Source organism: Cetorhinus maximus, chromosome 32 (assembly GCF_964194155.1).
Source record: "Cetorhinus maximus chromosome 32, sCetMax3.hap1.1, whole genome shotgun sequence".
Taxonomy (NCBI): domain Eukaryota; kingdom Metazoa; phylum Chordata; class Chondrichthyes; order Lamniformes; family Cetorhinidae; genus Cetorhinus; species Cetorhinus maximus.
This window is the reverse complement of record NC_135910.1, coordinates 15851628-15873149: the sequence shown is the minus strand read 5'-3', so window position 1 is coordinate 15873149 and position 21522 is coordinate 15851628. Positions and strand designations below refer to the sequence as shown.

Below are 21522 nucleotides of genomic sequence, written 5' to 3'. Positions count from 1 at the left end.
GTACCTGCCCATTATCCCTACTCTCCGTCTCCTTCCATTCAGCCAATTTCCTTGCTGTGTGCAAACTTGGCTGCTGCATTTTGTATGTTACAACAGTGACTACACTTCAAAAATCTCAGAATCTTTACAGTGCAGAAGGAGGCCATTCAGCCCATCGAGTCTGCACTGGCTTTCTGAAAGAGCATTCTGCATCATCCCACTCCCCTGCCTTATCCCCGTAACCTTGCACATTCTTTAATTTCAGGTAGCAATCCAATTCCCTTTTGAATACCTCGATCGAACCGCCCTTTCAGGAAGTTCGTTCCAGATTCCAAAATACCTGATTGGCTGTAAGCCTCTTTGGGACACCAACAGTCATAAATGGTGCTATGTCAATGCAAATGTTTTTGTTTTTTAAAAAAACGTGTTCATTTAACTAAGCATATATGAAAAGCTGCTTTATTTTAAAATAGATAAACAGGCAAAGCCGCATGAAGATTGCTCAGCCAATTGTTAGAAGAAGTGGTGCAGGTAATGAATGGATAACTTGCTTCTTTTGTCTGGTAGTTGATGTTAAGTGATTAAAAGCTTATTTCAAAAGAATGTTATTTCTGGCCAAGAGACAAACGTTATGTGCGTGTGAGTCAAGTGAATAAATCAAGCATGTGCTTGAGATGTAGAAGTGAGTGACTTTAGGTGTGTCCACGAGTATAATTGTGAATGAATGAGCGAATATACACATACAGAAGAGAGTTACGAAGCTGTTGCCAGGAATGGAGAATTTTAGCGATGAGGATAGGCTGGGATTGTTTTCAATGGAACCAAAGAGGATGAGGGGAGATTTAATTGAGATGTATAAAATTGTGAGGAGCCTAGGTTGAGTGGATAGGAAGACTCTGCTTCCCTTAGCAGAGAGGTCAATAACCAGGAGGCATAGATTTGAAGTAAGTGAGAGAAGGATTAGAGGGGAGTTGAAGAGAAAAGTTTCGATGTTTGATGTGTCTCTTTTTCTGCAATGCTCCTTTCAGGATGTGTTCACTTCAGCATTGCCGTGGGGCAGCTTCCCTCCAAACCACTCAGATTTGGAGTTCAAATCCAGAGTGTAAGGGCCCAACTGGGAATGGGATAAAGCTGCACCAGGACCGACACCCACACCGAGTGTGAACCCGGCCGATTATCGAACCAGGTTTAAGAAGTGACGGGAAGTTGGACTCTTGGACAGGTTTTAAACTTACTTGGAGTTGGTCTAAACAAAACTGGCTGTGACCTTCGGACATTCCACGTTTCAAAGCTGGGACATAAGCTGTGGCAGCACACAGAATGATTACGCCCAGAGGGAGGCCATTCTGCCCATCGTGCCTGTGTCAGCTCTTTGAAAGAACTGCCCAATTAGTTCCACTCCCCCTGCTCATTCCTGAAATTTTTTTCTTTGAAAGTTCCTATTGGATCTGCTTCAACTGCCCTTTCTGGCTTTCCTGATCACAACAACTTGCTGCGTAAAAAGAAATTGGTCCCTCGTGTTACCCACGTGTAGAATTCTTCACAGAATAGAGGGATTAAGCTCCCAAGCCGAACAGGGTAAACAGGTTTAAGTGGGGTAAGCTGCAGCTACTTAGTCTCAGTTCGCAACCTCCCCAGCACCGGTGCACATTTCCGGAGGACTGAACTCCACATGAGGCAGAATTGTTCCCGGGTTGGGTGGGGTCGGCAGGAGAGGTCGGGGAGTGTGCGGGTGGTGGGGGGAGAGGAGGGAGATTGGAGCCTGGCACGCGAGAGTGCGATCCAATCTCCCCGAGGCGCGGAGCTGCCTCAGGGAGATTGAAGCGATCGTTTAAAAACAATGACAACTGAATAAAACATGTTCTCTTCGCGTGACTGTGTCACATGGAGATGGGACGTTTTTATTTTCCACAGGAACTTTTTTAATTTAAGCTGTAAAAGCTTCAGGAGACCTCATCCCGCTCGTGGGTGAGGTTTCCTAAAAAAAATACAACGTTAAGGGCCGCTTGGCCTTTTCGCCTGCCCCGCCAATCGTGAGGTTGGACGGGCAACGTCAAGTTGAACTTAATTACTTGGTTAATGGCCTTAATAGGCCTTTTAAATGAGCAACGAAATATCGCGGGACAGTGTGATGATGTCGGGACGCGCGCCCCATGTCATCGTTTTACGCGCCGGAATGTCAGCCCCACCCCCGCACGCCAGCTGAAAAAACCTGGCCGTGGTCTTATGTGCTATTGAGAGGCAACTTCCATCACTCTTCCGCTCACTGGATTACGCTGGGAGTTATATCGGCGGTGATAATCCCTTTTGTTTAATGTGAACAGTTCAGCTTATTCGTCTGACTTAGGGGGTGGTTGGGGTGGGGCGTGGGGTTGTGGCCAGGGGATAGACTGGCTAATTGGTACTCCCACCAACCTCAAGTCCCCCCCACTGAATGTCAACCCAGTGTTTAAAGAAGGGAATTCTGGTCTCTGCTTGCCGAGGCTGGCCTCAAATAGGGCCTGCAGCCCCTAAACTTCCACTGATTGGTGGTGGTCATTTAAATCAAGGCTTGCTCCGTGTATAATATATATGTACAGCTTTGTAGAATAAAATAGTTATAAACTTGTTATATATGTCAAGCACTCCTTTTTGGGGTCACGCCAGGATTTCAGCACAAAAATCCAGCTTGACACCCCAGCGCAGTACCAAGGGAGTGCTGCACTGTTACAGGAGCTGTCTCTCAGATGAGACGTTAAACCCAGGTCCCATCTGCTCTCTCGGGACAGCAGAAAAGATCCCATGGCGAGTATTTTGTAGAAGCGCAGCAGGGGAAGGGTGGGGGGTGGGGCGGGGGGGAGTTCTCCTCAGTGTCCTGGCCAATATTTAATCCCTCAACCCAACATCGCGAAAACAGATTATCTGGCCATTATGACATGGCTGTTTGTGGGATCTTGCTGTGCAGGTACTGGCTGCCGCAGTTCCTACATTACAACAGTGACTACACTTCAAAAAGTGCTCCATTGGCTGCAAAGCACTTTGTGACATCCTGCGGCCGAGAAAGGCGCTATAGAAATGCAAGTCTTTCTTTCATCGCCATGGCTTGTCAGACAGTCACGTCTGCAGTTGCACAGTTCTGCCACTAGATGGAGCTTCCCAAACTCCTCATCCACGTACCTATACTAATATAGGATCAGGGGGAGGCCATTCAGCCCCTTGAGCCTGTTCTGCTACACAATTAGAACAGCATAATCTGTATCTTAACTCCATCCAGCTGCCTGGGTTCTATAACACTTAATATCTCAGTGTTGAAACATTTTCAAATGACCCTTGTTGGGGGAGAGATTTCCAGATTCCACTACTCTTTAGTGTGAAGAAATTCTTCCTGAAATCACCCCAAGACCCCAGCCCTAATTTTAAGGTTATTCCCCCCCTCATTCTACACTTCGAGGAAATTGTTTCTCTCTATCCACCCTATCAAACACTTTAATCATCTTAATCACTAAAATTAGATCAGCCCTTAATCTTCCATACAAGTCTAGTCTGTGAAACCTGTTCTTATAAGTTAACCCTTTCAACCTCGGTATCACTCTGGTGAACCTGCACAGCACACCCTACAACACTGATACATCCTCCCAGAGGTGCGGGCCCTGCTTGGAATGCAGTTACTGCGTTTGGGGTCTAACCAGAACATTATACAAGTGTAGTATAGCTCCCATCCTTCTGTGTTCCTGACACCCCCTGAAATAAAGGCCAACTTTTCATTAGTTTTTCCAAGTTATTTTATGTATCTGTCCGTTCACTTCCCTCATGCACCCCGGGAAATTCTCTTTGAGCCAAATGTCCATAGGCAACAGCCATTGGGATCCAACTCAAAGGGAGGAAGATATCAAAGTGTTGGCGATCTTAAATTAGAAGCTCCCTTTCTACTAGCTTTGGGATTGCCTTGATCCCAACAGCAACAGAGTCCTGCCCCAGCACCACAGGAGTTAGAAACAAAAAACTACTGCGGATGCTGGAAATCCAAAACAAAACAAAAACAGAATTACCTGGAAAAACTCAGCAGGTCTGGCAGCATCGGTGGAGAAGAAAAGAGTTGACATTTCGAGTCCAATGACCCTTCAACAGAACTGAGTGTGGTTAGGAGAGGGGTGAAATATAAGCTGGTTTAAGGTGGGGGGTGGGGTGGGGGGAGAGAAGTTGAGGGTGGGATGGTTGTAGGGACAAGCAAGCAGTGATAGGAGCAGATAATCAAAAGATGTCACAGACAAAAGGATCAAAGAGGTGTTGAAGGTGGTGATATTATCTAAGAGAATGTGCTAATTAATAATGGATGGCAGGACACTCAAGGTACAGCTCTAGTGGGGGTGGGGTGGAAAGATTGACAAGGTATTAGTTGTAGATTTAAAAATAATGGAAATAGGTGGGAAAAGAAAAATCTATATAAATTATTGAAAAAAACAAAAGGGAGGGGGAAGAAACGGGGTGGGGATGGGGGGAGGGGGAGTTTAAGATCTAAAGTTGTTGAATTCAATATTCAGCCCGGAGGGCTGTAAAGTGCCTAGTCGGAAGATGAGGTGCTGTTCCTCCAGTTTGCGTTGGGCTTCACTGGAACAATGCAGCAAGCCAAGGACGGACATGTGGGCAAGAGAGCAGGGTGGAGTGTTAAAATGGCAAGCGACAGGGAGGTTTGGGTCTTTCTTGCGGACAGACCGCAGGTGTTCTGCAAAGCGGTCGCCCAGTTTGCGTTTGGTCTCTCCAATGTAGAGGAGTTAACTTGGCTACAGCCAGAAGCTAGAGCTGGTATAAATAAAACATGCATTTATGACCTTTGGACATCCCAAAGCGCTTTGCAGCCAATTAACTACTTCTTTTGGAAATGTAGTCACTGTTGCAATGTGGGGAAAGTGGAAGCCAATTTGCACACAGCAAGCTCCCACAGCAACACAATAACGACCAAATAATTTGTTTTTGTGATATGAATTGAGGGATAAATATTAGCCCAGTCACTGGGGAGAACTTCACTGCACGTCTTCAAATGGTGTTGTGGGATCTTACACCCGCCTGTGGGGGAAAGATAGGATCCTCAGTTTAACATTTCATCTGAAGGATGACACCTCTGACACTGCAGCTCTCCCTCAGTAATATACTGGAGTGTCGTCCATATATATCTTTGGCCCGTGTTGTGGTGAAAATTAATATAAGCAAAATAACAATCATGAGGAAAACATTGGCTCCATAAAGTGACAAATCTCCAGGACCAGGTGGCTTCCATCCCATAGTTTAAAAGGAAGTAGGTGAGAACATTGAAGATCCCCCCCCGTCAAATGATAATCTTCCAGTGTTGTCTCAATTTGGGAACTATACCTTTAGTTTGGAAAATTGTGCATGCTACTTTAAAAAAAGGCGATAGGGGGAAACCAGGGAATTATACAACAGTTAGCCCAACATCTATTGCTGGGAAATTACGAGAGTTTGGAATCTAGGAGACAGTGACTGAGCAACTTGAAAATTTCAGCCGATCAGAAAGAGGCAGTGTGGATTTTTGGAGGAGAGGTTAAGCCTGATGATTCTGATTGAATTGTGTTGAAGAGGTGGCTGATTGTAATAGACTGGGGAATGTCTATGCATGTTACTGACATGGACTTCTAGAAGGCATCTTGATAAAATCCATCAATAAGAGACTGTTAGCTCAAGTTGAAGCTCATGAATTGAAGGCACATTATTGACCTGGTTTGGAAACTGACTGAACAGAAGACAGAGAGTAGGGATAATGGGTGGGTACTCTAATTGGCAGGATATGACGAGCGGTGACCTGGAAAGATGCCTCAATTATTCACTATATTTATTAATGATGAAAGCATTTTTTAAAATGTCATATTTATTAATGACTTAGATGGTGGAATAGAAAGCCACATATCCAAATTTGCCAATGACACAAGGATAGGCAATATTGTAAGCAGCGCAGGTGGAAATAAAATTACAGAGAGATGTTGATAGATTAAGTGAATGAGCAAAATTGAGGCAAATGGATTTCAACATAGACAAATGTGAGATCATGTACCTTGGACCAAAAAAGGGATAGAACTGGGTATAGGGTGAAAATCTAGAAACAGGGGAGGTCCAAAGAGGCTTGGGGTTCTTTCAGGTGCACAGGTCATTAAAATGTCATGAACAGTTACAGAATATAATCAAAAAGCTTAAAGGAGTTCTGGCCTTTATATCTAGAGGACTAGAAAATGAGAAGGCTTCTTACAAAACCTTTATCAAACTGCACCTGGAAGTACTAAGCCCAGTTCTGGGCACCACACCTCAGGAAGGGTCTATTGGTGTTGGAGGGAGTGTGGTGTAAATTTACCAGAGTGAGATCTGGACTCCAAGGGTTAAATTACAAGGAGACATTACACAACCTAGGATTCCCTGGAATTTAGAAAGTTAAGGGGTGATTTGATTGTTGTTTTCAAGATATTAAGGGGAACAAAATAGGATAAATAGAGAGAAACTATTTCTCCAGTTCGAGAAGACTAGGACCCGGGAGCAGAGTCAAAATATCAGAACCAGACCCTCCAGGAGTGAAATTAGGAAACATTTGTACACAAACAGGGTGGGAGAAGTTTGGAACTCTCTTCCACAAACAGCAATTAATGCTCGATCAATTGTTAAGTTTAAATCTGAAGTTGATAGGTTTTCATTAACCAATGGCAGTAATAATACGGGACAAAGGTGGGTATCTGGATCTGGGTCACAGATCAGCCATGATCTCATTGAAAACAGATCAGGCTTGAGGGGCTGAATGGCCTCCTCCTGTTCCTATGTGAGGAGATTCATAAGTAACTTTGAATGGGGAAATTGGGTAGATTGGTGAAAAGGATAAATTGACTGGGCTATGGGGGGTGGGGGTGGAGGAGAGCAGGGGAGCTGGGGCTAATTAGATACCTCTTTCAAAGAGCTGGCACAATGGGCTGAATGGCCTCCTCCCGTGCTCTGTGAGGTAATGACATGGCCCCACTAGCCCAGTAAAGAAACCCAGTTATGAATAATTTGTTACTTAAGCCACAAATGCAAATGCACGGCTGGTCAGGAGAAATATGGTAGAATGATATGGCACAGGAGGAGGCCACTCAGCCCATCATGGCTGGGCCAACTCTTTGAAAGGGCTATCCCATTAGCCCCATCCTCCTGCTCTACTTTCCTCCTGCCCATAGTATCCAAAACAAATACTCACCTAATTCCCTTTTGAAAGTTACTATTGAATTCCATGCGTTCGTTTTAATTCCACTTGTAAAATGTTAACCATTTACGAACTTGTTTTCAAAGTTACCTTAACTGAAATCTGGGGGGAGTGGGGGGTGGGGGTGGAGGGGGAAAGAAACTTACTTTGGTACCCAACAGCAGAGTGTAGGAGGTCCATACCCGGACCGGTCAGGGTCAGTCCGTTGACTGCATAATGTGGTTGCTTGATATAGGACATCATGCTCGAAAGTTAACCCGGGATAAACCCCTTTCGTCCTCCCTTGGTTCCTGCTTTCCTCGGGATGCTGGGTTATCCCACTCCACTTGGATAGTCCCCTGCAAAGAGGCACAAGAGACGTGAAAGCGATCAGGGTAACATTTGGTCTGTTTCGGCTTGACCCATGGACACATAGATTCTTAACTGTCCATCTCCTCCAGGGAGACCCCCATCTCACACAAGTGCCCTCCCTTTTCAACAGACCCGTTTGGCTTGTTTGCACTCGGTAATTAAATCAAAGAATTCCAGAACAAAGCCCCCTCTGGGTCAAGTCAACCCTTCTTCCCGCTATTGTCCCTGGACAAATGAATCAGCGTTTGAGACGAAGATAAGCAACAACAATACATTGGGCGCATCCAATTTAAAACGCGTTTTCTCTTATCATCCTCCAGCCCGCGTCCCATCTCCCTTTTAAAATGTGCTAATTCCTTTCCCGGACTTGTGAACTTCACTTGCAAACTCTTCCCAATCATCTCCCAGGTTTGCAATACACAAGTCGGTGGGAATCACTGTTTTTAACATGTTGCGCGTTTTAACGTTTTTTTTTTATAAATCAAGACTCAAAAACAGAAAATGTTGGGAAAACTCAGCGGGTCTGACAGTATCTGTGGAGAGGAGGACAGAGTTAACCTTTGGAGTCCGTGTGACTCTTCGTCAGAACTAAAGGAAAAACAGAAATAAGGTGAAATCTTTTTCTCCACAGATGCTGTGTTAAACCTGCTGAGTTTTTCCCAACATTTTCTGATGTTGTTTTCACAAATTTCCAGCATCCGCAGTATTTTGCTTTTATATTTTTTTATCTGACTCCCACCCCACCACCCTCCTTCCCAAATCTGTATTTTAAATCCAGCTCCTACCCCCCGTTAGAATTTAATATTAATATTAATATTTGATTAATAGGCAGCTCCAAGAGTGTGGGTTATACAAGCGGCACTCAGGGAAAAAATGAATAACTTAAATTCAAAGCACAGCATAAACTGGGAACAGACGACTTAGGAGGAGGCCATTCGGCCCCTCGAGCCTGTTCCCCCATTGGATAAGATCGTGGCTGTTGTGAAAGCCACATCAATTTCACTTTCCCTTCCTCCCCACTCCCTTGTCTATCAAAAATCTGTCTAGCTCATCCTTGAATAAATTCAGTGACCCGGCCTCCTCTGTTGTCTGAAGGAGAGAGAGTTCCACAGGCTGTACTTAGGACCCTCAGAGAGAGAGAGAGAGAGAGAGAGACAGAGAAACTCCTCATCTCTGTCTCAAAGGTTTTTTTTAAACTGTATCCCCTGGTTCTAGTTTCCCCACACAAGTGGAAATGAATGTCTCCATCAATCGAGGAGAGCTGGTTTAACTTTATGTTTTCATTCACCTCCGGGTTTAAATTCTTGCTGCAAGTTACTCAGTTACAAGTTTAAAAACAAAAAAGCTACTGCGGATGCTGGAAATCCAAAACAAAAACAGAATTACCTGGAAAAACTCAGCAAGTCTGGCAGCATCGGCGGAGAGGGAAGGAGTTGACGTTTCAGAGTCCCACATGTTACAAGTGTTTTGAAGATTCCCAGTTGCCTATTTTCTCTCACCGGTAACTTTTGGTTTTGACATCTCTTGAGTGTTACAATTAAGGTTCGGGTTTACATTTGGGTGGAAAGTGATTTCCCCCGAAGTCCGGTGTAAATGGGAGCAGAAATTCACTTGTCCACACGGTGTCAGCCGGTTTGAGGGAGCAGGGTGATATTTCTTACTATTATGACCGCCAGCACTGCGGATTTTCCCAACCTAGGGGTCGGATTTCTTTCACCTGTCCCTCAAATTCTGGGAAATAAAGATTTGTACTTACAGGAGTGGGTCAATCGAAGACAGGGCAAGGAAGCACTTTCTGGGGTGTAGTCGCTGTTGTTGTGATGAAGGACACAATTCGCACAGCAAGCTCCCACAAAACAGCAATGCTAACAGCACAGAAGGAGGCCGTTCGGCCCGCTGTATCGGTGCTGGCCCCACTGCCCCACCCCGGAAAATGTTATGGTCTCTCCAGCTAATTCACCAACTCCCTCTTGGAAGCCACCATTCCTGTAGATAATGACCAGATGATCTGCTTTTAATATTGGCCAGGACCCCGGGGAGAAGTCCTTTGCTCTTCTTCAAGATAACAGCACGGAGTCTACCCGAGGGAGCAGATAGGGCCTCGGTTTGACATCTCAGCCCAGAGACAGCTCCTACCGACAGTGCAGCACTCCCCCACCACTGCAACTGGAGCGGGACTCGAACTGGCAACCTTCTAGCTAAGGGGCCATTACAAAGCTGAAGTTAGCCAGCTAAGGCCACAGCAACCTGCGTGCCCGGCTCGAAGTAAACCACCAGCAGCCTGCCCTTTCCAAAATAGCGACACAGGAGGTTTTATGATTTGGTTAAAAACAGGTAATGCTGGAAAAACTCAGCAGGTCCGGCAGCCTCTGTGGAGCGAAGGCTCCAAACATTAACTCTGTTTCTCTCTCCACAGAGGCTGCCGGACCTGCTGAGTTTTTCCAGCATTTTCTGTTTTAATTTCAGATTTCCAGCAGTATTTTGCTGTTATTTTATAGCTTGTCTTTTTGTTTTAAAAAAACTTGAGATTTAAACTTGTTTTGTTTCAACGAGTTGTCATGGGTAAGGATACAGAACAATATTAATAATATGAATATGTATTATATTAATATATTGTATATATATAATGTATTATATTAATATTATATTAATATTAACAATATTAATGATGTCTTTAGAAGTTAACGAGATATCAGGTTAATACATCATTTAACACACACAAAAACTCCAACTTTTGGAATCCTACATAACCGACATCTGCTGGACTCACCGTCAGCATCGAGAATTCACTTTACAATTTCTTAACTACGGTTTTTGGTGCAGCAATATAAACCGGTCTCTGTGATGGGGAGCGATGCTGGGTACCCACCGCAGTCTTTGATAAGCCCGCCAACCCCCTTTATGGAACAGGACGGTGGGTGTCTCTCAAATGTTAAATAAAAAAGCGGGACTATTTGAGAATAAACACCTCCACAATCAGCCCAAGGGAAGTTGCGCCTCCACGTGCGAGACTTGCAGAAGCCTAACGCAGTTTACACGCACATTACAGTCGCTAATAACTCGCTGTAAAGTGATAGACTGGGTCGCCTTGTGCGATCTACAATTTCCTGTCTGATTAGACAGAGATACCTGGCCTTTTGCATGGGTTGACCATCAAGTAACGTGCATGAGGTTGGTGGGGTGGGGGGGTGGGGGGGGTAGATTCTGGTTGATGGAAGGGGCCAATTTAAAAAAAAATACTTCCACTAAATTCTTCCAAATAAACTCCCAGGGCAACAGATTGGGAAACAATCTACTGAGAAGTTCGGCAGGATTGAAACTCCAATCGAATAAATAACCCAGGAAACAGCAGGTTACTGAAAAGCAGCAATGGTTGCAGCATTAGTCATTCATAATTCAGAAGAACATTGGAGAGAAATTGCACCAAAAACCTACTCTCAGAAAGAGAGTGATTTGATCTGTTTACATATATAAATATAAATATATATGCCACATATGTAAAGAGATGATATATAAATATTTATATATTATTAATTAGTCTCCCCCTCCTTAATTACACCCCCCACCCCTTCCCTTTTCTCTACAAAGTTAACGGGGACAAAAAAAGGTTTGCATTTCAGTTTATTCCTGGTCTAAAATATATGGGGCAATTTCACAGCCTAACAAAAGCAAAATACTGCGGGTTGGGGGTGGGGGGTGTAATTAAGGAGGGGGAGACAAATTAATAATATATAAATATTTATATATCATCTCTTTACCTATGTGACAATTCTGAACTTCTGGCCCGGCGCTTACCAGAAAGCAAAAAAAAAGCTGGAAAATTGGGAAAATGCTGGAAAACAGAGCTGGAGAAGAGCCACACTGACTGGAACTGTTCTGATCTCTCTAGATGCTGTTAGACCTGCATTTTTCCCGGCCTTTTTCAGCTTTTGTTTCAGATTTCCAGCACCCGCAGTATTTTGCTTTTGTTAGGCTGTGAAATTGCCCCATGTATATTAGACCAGGAATAAACTGAAAGGCAAAACATTTTTTGTCCCCGTTAACTTTGTAGAGAAAAGGGAAGGGGTGGGTGGGAGGAGGGGGGGGGGAGACTAATTAATAAGCAGACAAAAGGAAAACAAGCGGCTTCACACTTGGGAATTTTATCTCTTCCACTTGCCCATTCAGCCACTAATGTTTGTCAACACTTGGGATTCAACCTTAATGGATGGTCCTGTTTACTGGGCTGTGGGGAGGAGTTGAGAAACATTCTCAAGTACTGTCTCCGCAGACGGTGCTGAGACACAAGAGAAGCACTTCCACAAATAAAATTGAAACCCAGGCTGCCTAGTTTTGTTTTGTTTTTTTCCCAAATTAACATTAGTTTGTTTTTTTCCTTTAATGTGAACCCACCGCAAAGAGAATTGTGACGGGTTGTAACACAATGTAAACGCATTTACAGGTTACAGGCGCTGAACACCCAAGATTCGGGCCTTGTGTGTGTGTATTTCAAGGTAACAATCGCTTATTGTAAAATTTAAGACAACATTGAAACTTTACAACGTTTGCCTGGGTCCCTCAGCCCCGGGTATACCCCCGGTGAATACATATTCCTGTAGATAGATAGCAACATGCACAAGGAAGGTAATGGCCCCAGACATGACATATCGTTTCCCCACAACCTTAAACCCGTCCACCTTAAAAGTTGCAATTGCCTCGGTCCCAATTTGTTTTGACTTTTCAAATGAATATTTTGCATTAATCCAAAATATATTTTAATCAATACATTCATTGTAATTGTAGTCATCATGATTATAATCGTGGTTAACAATACCGCCTGCAAAACCTTACCATAGGACCAAATACACAGTGTGGGTAAAACAGACATTCCAATGCATTTTTTCCAATACTTTTATTTGTATATAATTTAAATGATTGATGTATTTAATTTGACGTGAGAGAAAGTATTTGCCTAACGAACTCAAATTGTATTTATTTTATAAATAGGCAAAAAGGCACTTGGAAATATCCTTCACAGTTGTAATAACACGCCAACAGATTGCACTTATAGCGATTTTAAGACGCACGAAGCCCTTCCGCACGATCTCCTTGCAATATTATTAACGTTTCAGTTTGAGTTCTACTCTCTTTTTTAAAAACAAAAATGCTCCAAGTTAATTCTTTGTCACAAATCTCCTTTGAAAAAAGGCAAAACTCGCTTTGTACAAGTCTTGTATCAAACTCATAGCCATCCTTCTGTTAGTGAGTATCGCAAAGTTGGCGTATCGTTATCGTTAAGGGGCCCTGGCGATTGTTAAATGTCCAGGCCCGTCTCTGCAGCGACCAGGTCCGATTAATGCTACTTCACTTAGGGCAGGTCTTTGGAAGATCTGAAGTGAAAGGAAAGGGGGGTGGGGTGGGGGGAGGATTTAATGCTCAAAAGTGCGCTTCTTTTAAATGGACACGGTTTCCAAAATACTTCTCGGTTTGCAAAGAATCAAAGAGTTACATCTGCTCTGAGTTAAGAGTTAACAAACAGTCCCACAGTAACAAGGTGAGAGTTTGAATCCAGGTGTGGAAGGATGAGTGACCTCAAAGTCAATTTCATTTTCGGAAATTTGTGCCAATCCCTCTGGCCACCCCCCCAAATAAGTCGCTTAAAATAATAATTCAGGCAGAAGGAGCGAAAAGGTGGCCAATTCCACTCATCCACCCGGTTTAAGTGAGAACTGAACTGTCACTTTCCCATTCCAGGGGGAAATAAAACTCACTCTAACGTGTTTATGGTTATAAAACCATCTAAATGTACTGGTCGCTTTAGCAACTACTCGCAGTGCAAAAAAAAAGGCAAAATACTTTGTGAAGTTGGTGATTGGAGCGAAATCCACATTCTGTTCATGTTGGGGGGAGAAAGAAAAACACTTTACAAACATAGACCATTAGACCTGATTATGAGTGTTTAACTATGCAAAATGTTTTGAAATTAAATCTTATGCAGAATATAATGTAGAATCGCTTGCCCTCCCTCCCCATTTTGTATGCCACAATGCTTATAGAGAAAACTTGCAGAGGTTGACTGGGTATGACTGACATTTAAGGCTTACCTGGGTTTGTAGAGCAGCAAACTGAGGCAATTCGTTCGGGAGAGGAGTCCAGCGAGTGAAACGTTCTCAGTCCCTCTCAACCACGCCTGTAAGGGAAACATAACAGGGGATAGTTTAGTAACTGCAGACTTCCCCCCCACCCCTGACAAGAGCTGTTAATTTTCAACTGCCCCCCAGAAAAAAAAATATGTTAAAAGGATAAATCGGAGCTTTTAAGCCCCACCTGAAATATGGCTTAACCTTGTTATGGACGAGCTTAGGGGAAGTGAGCGGCGAATGTGTGGGATTTGAGTTCTGCTTCAGTCTGTCTGCCATGTGTTCTGACGTAGAAATCGCACCCAATCACTGAGACACAACATTAGGCAGAGACTTAACCACAGCTCTCACCTACAGTCAATGTGCCCCAGTTTAAAGGAGACCCCTTCACGTCGAACTTTTAACACGGCTGCGTTCAAGGGAATGTATCAATTATCATCGCTCTGCAGGAAGATGGTTAACAAATTCCTCAACTGGTTGCTAATTATTAACGACTGCTTGCTGGGTTCCCCAACTGCTCAGTTCATAGCACCCTCGCCTTTGAATCAGAAGGTTGTGGGTTCATGTCCCACTCCCGGAAACCAAGAACTGTGAATGTACTCGAAAGAGTTACGTGCGATCTGTTGATAACTCGAAAGAGTTACACCCTGAGCTAATACAATACAAACTCTGAGCTTCTTTCCCCCTCCCCCCACCATCACCCAACACACCTAACTGTAACTAATTGCGTTTTAAATGTACATCAGGCCCCACACCGCAGCGTTGCTGTAATGCTCAGACACCGAGAAGCAGAACATAGCAACCAACTCGCTCCTGAGAAACCAACAATGAGGTCTGAAGAGCGAATGGTCCCAGAGATGAGGGATAGGAACGCAGACACGGCTGGAAAGACTCAGCGAGTTCTGGCAACATGGGAGGGACATCCATAAGGACATGCGAATTGGGAGCAGGAGTTCCAGTCTGCTCCGCCGCTGGCTTGGCCAGCATTTACTGCCCATCCCTCAACTGTTGTTGGTCGAGGTGATAGTGGTTGTGAGTTTGGAAGGTGCTGCCTAAGGAGCCACCATAAGATCATGGCTGACCTGATTGTAACCTCAACCCCATATTCCCACCTACCCCCCAATAACCTTTCCCCCCCCTTGCTTATCTAGCTACTCTGTCCAGACCCCTTATGATTTTGAACACCTAAATCAAATCTATCCAGCTCTTCAAAATATTCAAAGACTCTGCTTCCACCACCTCCTGAGAAAGAGAGTTCCAAAGACTCACCAAACTCTGAGAGAAAACCATTCTCCTCATCTCTGTTTTAAAAGAGCGACCCCTTATCTTTAACACTGACCCCCTAGTTCTAGATTCTCCCACAAGAGGAAATATTCTCTCCACATCCACCCTGTCAAGACCCCTCAGGATCTTACCTGGAAAAACTCAGCAGGTCTGGCAGCATCGGCAGAGAAGAAAAGAGTTGACGTTTCGAGTCCTCTAGGACTCGAAACGTCAACTCTTTTCTTCTCCGCCGATGCTGCCAGACCTGCTGAGTTTTTCCAGGTAATTCTGTTTTTGTTTTGGATTTCCAGCATCCGCAGTAGTTTTTTGTTTTTACCCCTCAGGACCTTGTATGTTTCAATCAAGTTGCCTCTTACTCTTCTAAATTCCAGTGGATACAAACCTAACCTGTCCACCTTTCTTCATAATACCTAATTCCAGGTGTTAGTTTGGGAACCTTCTCTGAACTGCTTCCAACACATTTGCATCCTTCCTTAAATAAGGAGACCAATATTGTACACAATACTCCAGATGTGGTCTCACCAATGCCCTGTACAACTGAAGCATAACCTCCCTACTTTTGTAATCAATTCCCCTCGCAATAAATGGTAACATTCTATTAGCTTTCCGAATTACTTGCTGTGCCTGCATACTAATCTTTTGCAATTCATGCACTAGGACACCCAGATCCCTCTGCATCTCAGAGCTGACTCCAAGCAATAACTCTGTTTCTTTCTCCACAGATGCTGCCAAACCTGCTGAGTTTACCCATCACTTTTTGTTTTTATTTGAGATTTCCAGCATCTGCAGTATTTTGGTTTTTATCCCAGGGATGAGGAACTTCAGTCATGTGGATAAATTGGAGAGGCTGGGACTGTTCTCTTTGGAGAAGAGAAGGTTGAGAGGAGATTTGATTGAGGTGTTCAAAAATCATAAGGGGTCTGGACAGAGTAGAGAGGATGAAACTGTTCCCATTGGTGGAAGGATCAAGAACCAAAGGACATCGATTTAAAGTGATTGGTAAAAGAAGCAAAGATGACATGAGGGAAAACTTTGCGATCCAGCATGAGATTAGAATGAGATAGGTTCAATCATGACTGAACAAGGCAGGGGAGTCTGAGTTACTGTGACAACATACACATATGTTGTAGTTTGGAGCTATGGATAGTGATGGTAGAGGCTCTAACATTTTTTCCTATCACATGGCTGACCAGGAATCTCTCCCACTCTTTCCATCAGCATGTGCTGGAAGAATTTGCAGGTTAAATCTCAACCTGTTTGGCTGCATTATGAACACACCTTCCTTGGCTATCAAGTCCTGGAGTGGGACTTGAACCCAGAGCTTCTGGCTCAGAGGTAGGCATGCTAACCCACTATGTCACAAGACCTCCCTACAAGGTGAGCAAGACTCGCTAAATTGCTGTTGCAGTGAGCATTTCTCAATGGGCTGAATGGCCTGAACCATTCTGTGATAGGACCTGTGTACTGGATGCAAGACCCTTCCCTGGTTCTGAGGTTTACATCCAAATCTTCCCAGGTGCTGTCTCCCTGGCTTTAGCTCAATCTCTCTCTCTTGACCTCCACATCACCACCCATCGCCTGTTAGTTTCCATGAGGACTGGGGCAATTCTCAGGATGTGGGGCAACTGGGTGTGGGTTTGATGTAGTCTCAGGGTTGGGGGGGTGGTGTGCATGGGCAGCCAGAGAGTGGATCTGAACCAGATTTCAGGAGATCTCAGGCAGAGAGGGAGAGGGTCTGAAGTTGTGAGGAGCAGTGGGGGGGTGGTGAAGTTTCGGGGTGTCCTAGGGCATCAGGAAAGGGGCTAGCCCTTAGTGCAGGAATTAGTGGTTTACTCGTGGCCTTATGCCAAAGGAGGGAAATTCTGCTCAGATCCGGCACCTCTAGAGAACAACCACAATACAGGGAAAAACATGCTGGAAGGGAAATAAGACAAGCCCAGACATTTTTGCAGAGTTATATCTCTGTTTCGAAAATTACACTGTGTGGAATTTACATTAAAAAATGGCCATGTAATGCAAAACCTGATCATTCACTAAATATTACTTTTATTCAAATGTTTCTAGAGAGACACAGCCAGTTGCAGATATTCCCTGTTTGTCAATCCCCTCATGCGTTCACCTAAAACGATTCCAAATTGAAATAAATATTTTCCTTATTTCTCTTAGCGAGAGAGAGAGAGAGAGACTGAAATCACAGCTTAACACCCGGGAGTGTTGGATATGTGTAAACCCAGTAAAACCCAATAGCCAGAAGCTAAAATATTTCCTCCTTTTCAGTCTAATTTCATACTCAAGTGACTACTTAACCCATTGGCAATAGATTTATATCCAGTTTGACAAAAAATATATAAGGATGCTGGTTTCTTCCTATTGGCAAAACAGTATCACACCACGGCGAAATAATTATCTTTATGGTATCATACTAAACTTTGGGACAGATATAATGAAATAAAATATTAGAGAAACCTTTGCCTCACTTTGACCAATTCTCAATGCTTTTCTTATTATTATTTTCACTGCCCATTATTTTTTTGATATTTTTATTTTAATCTGCATAGTAAAACAAAATTCCTCCAAAAATTATAGGAATTTCCTTCTTATCCAGGTTTATTTCGGACATGAGAAAGGGCGAGAGTTTCCCTGATTTCATCTCAATGGCAATGATGAATCGAATTATTTTCATGTCAAAAAGTTGATGTGAGACCATAGTTCAGTGGAATGCAAAAAAATGCCCATTGAAATTATCAGAAAAAATAAGGAGTTTTGACAATGGGTCATGACTCTAGATGTTACTTTGATTCCTCCCCAGCTCCTGTCAGACGAGTGTTTGCAATGTGTTCAGTTTGGAGCTACCTTTCAGTTCCAAATACCACTTCTGACAGCCCATGTTGTTAATAACAAAATCAAATATATTGCTGCACTCACTAAATGTCTTACTGGGATCTTCCTATCCTATTACCTCCTGACAGTCTAGTATGTATATGCTAGTGTTGCCATTGGCAGTGTGGCGACCAAAAAGCCTGGCCAAAGCCATTAAAACAGATGTAGAAGCAGCTCCCAACAAGGTTGCCAACCCTCCAAGATTGCCATGGAGTCTCCAGGAAACTAAGGTTGATCTCCTGGGATCTGCTGTGCGCAAAACAGGAGGAAAATCACAACAGTAGTTCAAAATAATAATGTTTTCTTTCATATTCTTTGAACGCTTTTGTTTACTGATTATGAAAATATTGGAGATAGGAAAATAAAGGCTTTTATGACAATGCAGAACAGTTAGAGACAGAATGACAAGCAGTGAAACTGTGCCCGACTAGAGTTGGCAACCAACAAGGAAATCCCCATCCTCCTATTCCTCTGATATCCAATTGGTAGCAATTGACTCGCTGGTTGGGTTGCTCACTTTTTAAAAAAAAGTTACTGTAATAAAGAACTGTACAACATTAAATCAGCCTTTGTTTTATGAAAAATTATCCATCAATCCAAATTTTCAAAGCGTTGTTAAAAGTGAAAGAGCCAGTAGTTCTGACATTAAAGGGTCACTAGCTTTGTTAACACTTCACTCTAAGAGGAGTTATACTGTAGCAGATGTTACTGTGGTCTGTGGATAACATTCTGTACCTGCATGACTGACATTGAATGTATTGCGCCAATACCCAGAGTACTGAAATTGTGTTGCAGAGCCTCAGAGAGGAACATGCTGTGTGAAGGAAAGTTGAATTCTATTGCACGTTCTGTAACTTTTCAGTTTGAAATGCTTTGCCCTCACGCTGCATGCCTCACATAGAATGTGCAGGTTAAAAATATCAAGAGAATTACATTGTACAGAGGAAGCTAGGTGTGGAGGTAGGGAGACAGGTCGAATTTAATGCACTTTCTGTAATTTTCAATGTGTTGTAATGTACTTCTACAAATCTTAGTGCATTTTGGGGGAACAAAATCTGTTGCAAACCAGCTGAGTTCATCATAAGAGGAACGCATTGGGATGCATTGTGACCCCTGGGTTTAGCTCACAACCACTCATGTCCCAACAAACCCGAGGGATAACTAAGTCAATGAGCAGCGTAACCCAGAGCAGTATTAAAATATAAGAACTTTAGGTCATTAGAAATCATTTTATTAGGGATGCTAAACCCCTTAAATCAGGATCACTACTAAATAACCGTAGCTTGATTTTTAAAAGTTAATTATAGTTGCTAATATGCTTTATCTGAAGGCTAATGCATCTTACCTTGTGGTATAAATCTGACCGGATCGGATCCTGCTTCCTTCGCAACTGCAGGGAGACCAGGAGCAGACGATGGGGAGGAATGGATCGAGAGAATGGAAAGGGGTGTCCCCTCCGTTTTGGAAGGTTTATCTCCAGGGGAATGGGAGGAGGTGATCTAGATGGCTAAATATATTTTCCGTGTCCTATAATCCGAGAAGTTGGCTGGGCTGAGAAAAGGAGAGCTACTGGGCTTCAGAGAGTGTCACGATTGCAAAAGCTGCAGCAGATGTCTCCAAGATTTATCCCAGCAGAGCTCCCAGTGACAGCCAACCACATCGGGAACCTGGGATTAAAGACACGAGGCATTCTGCAGAGCGAGCGGCAGGGCCGGGGACAATGGACAATTAAGGGGAATTAAAGCCCAGGCAATTCGCCATCACAGCACCAGCATGTAAATGCAGTCGTTCATATGGCGACCAAGTGCCCTCTCACCTCTGCTGTGGTGCAAATTGCCACCCACCTCCTTGGAGTAAAGCTACTTGCCTTTATGCCACTATCAGCACCTTCTTTAGTCCTTACTACTACCATTAACACTTCCTTTGTCCTTTAGTTCATGACATCTTTGTCAATCTCTCCTTAGCCCCCACCTATCGCTGGCCTTCTCTCCAGCTTCACCTGCTCCACTCCCCCCACCTTTAAACAGTATAAATTTCATCACATTTTCACTTCTCTTTAACTCTGAAGGAGGACCATACAGACTCGAAATGTCAACTCTGTTTCTCTCTTCACAGGTGCTGCCAGACCTGCTCAGTTTTCCCAGCGTTTGTCTGTTTTCCTTTCAGATTTCCAGCATCCGCAGCATTTTGCTTGTACCTTAAAGCAACATTCGGTCTTGACTATATTTGACAGAGGCAGAGTCGTCTGAAAATGTGACTTGAAATGGCTACAATCCCGGGTAGTATCAATGGTGGTTTTGTGCATTTCAATCGCTGTTACCCCAGTGCTCCAGCTTATGGAGGGATTGGTGGCAGCTTTTTGGAAACAATTTCCTCAAAACTGATGAAAAATCCTGGAATGCCAAGCCACAAAAAGGGAGGGATGTAATATTTTACAGGAAACTACTTTCCCTCATTTCAATGTAAATTTGAGCTCATTTTATAAAGTGCACAGAAAATGCTAGAGGTCTTCAGCAAGACTGGCAACATCTGGGGAGAAAGAGAGTTCATTTTCCAGGTTGATGATCTAATTTTAAAGTAATAGTTATGGGTTGTTTTTTTTTTTACAAATATCTAGCGACCAAACACAGTTTGAAAGATGAACAGCCAGGAACAGCAGGTATATAGGGGTAGTAGCAGACCTGGAGGGGTTAACAATTATAGATGTTGAGAGGTTAACAAGAACAGATACCGAAAGGTATAACCAACATTGAGGAGCTAACCAGAACAGATATCAAGGGATTAATGATCACAGATATCCAGAGTTTAACAAGGACAACTCATCTGGTTCATTAATGTCCTTTAGGGAAGGAAATCTGCCGTCCTTACCTGGTCTGGCCTACCTCTGGACTCAGTCTTAATTGATTCTTAACTGCCCTCTGAAATGGCACTAGCAAGCCACTCAGTTCGAGGTCAATATAGGGATGGGTAACAAATGCTGGCCTTGCCAGCAATGCCCACATCCCATGAAAAGATTTTAAAAACCAAATATCTAAAGGTGAACAATAACAGATAGAAAGGGTTATTGTGTTATCAAGTGTGGATGTAGAGGGTTAAGGATAACAGATATCGATGGGTTAACAGTAACACTTTGGGTCAAGTGTGGCCATTGTGAAGCCTGAAAATAACATGATAGGGTTGAAATTGATCAGCGCTGTGCCCATTTTTCCTGCTTCGAATGGGTACAAGGGCAATAGATTTAGGAATTGGCTGGCACGGTGCAGGTGATAGTCCCACTGTAAAATTTTGGAGCCAACCTTTCAGGGGTCTTTCAGGATGCCCATTCCAGGTGTTAGGTCCCTTAAATATGTTGATGAGGTACCCAAGGCCTGTAGGCAGCTCCCTTTTCAAAATTAGCCAGCCTTCTTTTGTGGTCTCCCAATGACAAGTCCAGGTTAAATTAATAGTCTCCACAGTGGCATGATTGAAGTCAGAACTGATGAGTGAAGCAGACAGATAGGTCCGATGATAGACAGGCGGCTAGACAGTCAAATGACTGAATGCAAGTTGTATTTTCTAAAACTGGAGTCCGTGAACTCTCGGGGTCCACTGCAATTTCAGCAGTTTTCTAACCTCAGTTCTACCTCTCTGTCTCAGCTACACAAATAGTCGCTTGGTTGTGCAATCTCAGCCCTGGACTTTGTTAGCTTTCTATTTCTG

At 43.6% G+C, this 21522-nt stretch overlaps 1 protein-coding gene across 3 annotated transcripts in view; it reads right to left on the bottom strand.

The window, feature by feature from the left end:
- The window catches only part of LOC144671449 (homeobox protein otx5-like), a 30769-nt gene extending 11393 nt beyond the window's left edge, over positions 1–19376 (bottom strand). The window contains exons 1-3 of one of the 3 annotated variants that reach the window (XM_078533361.1): positions 19169–19376; positions 13624–13709; positions 7336–7527 (exon numbers count right to left, since the gene is read on the bottom strand). In XM_078533361.1, the coding sequence (XP_078389487.1) occupies positions 7336–7432 (97 nt within the window). In that variant the 5' untranslated portion in view covers positions 7433–7527; positions 13624–13709; positions 19169–19376. Of the gene's footprint in view, positions 1–7335; positions 7528–13623; positions 13754–13863; positions 13932–19168 lie in introns of those variants that run through there. The other 2 variants (XM_078533362.1, XM_078533360.1) reach the window with 2 other exon arrangements.
- Positions 19377–21522: the final 2146 nt, after the last annotated feature.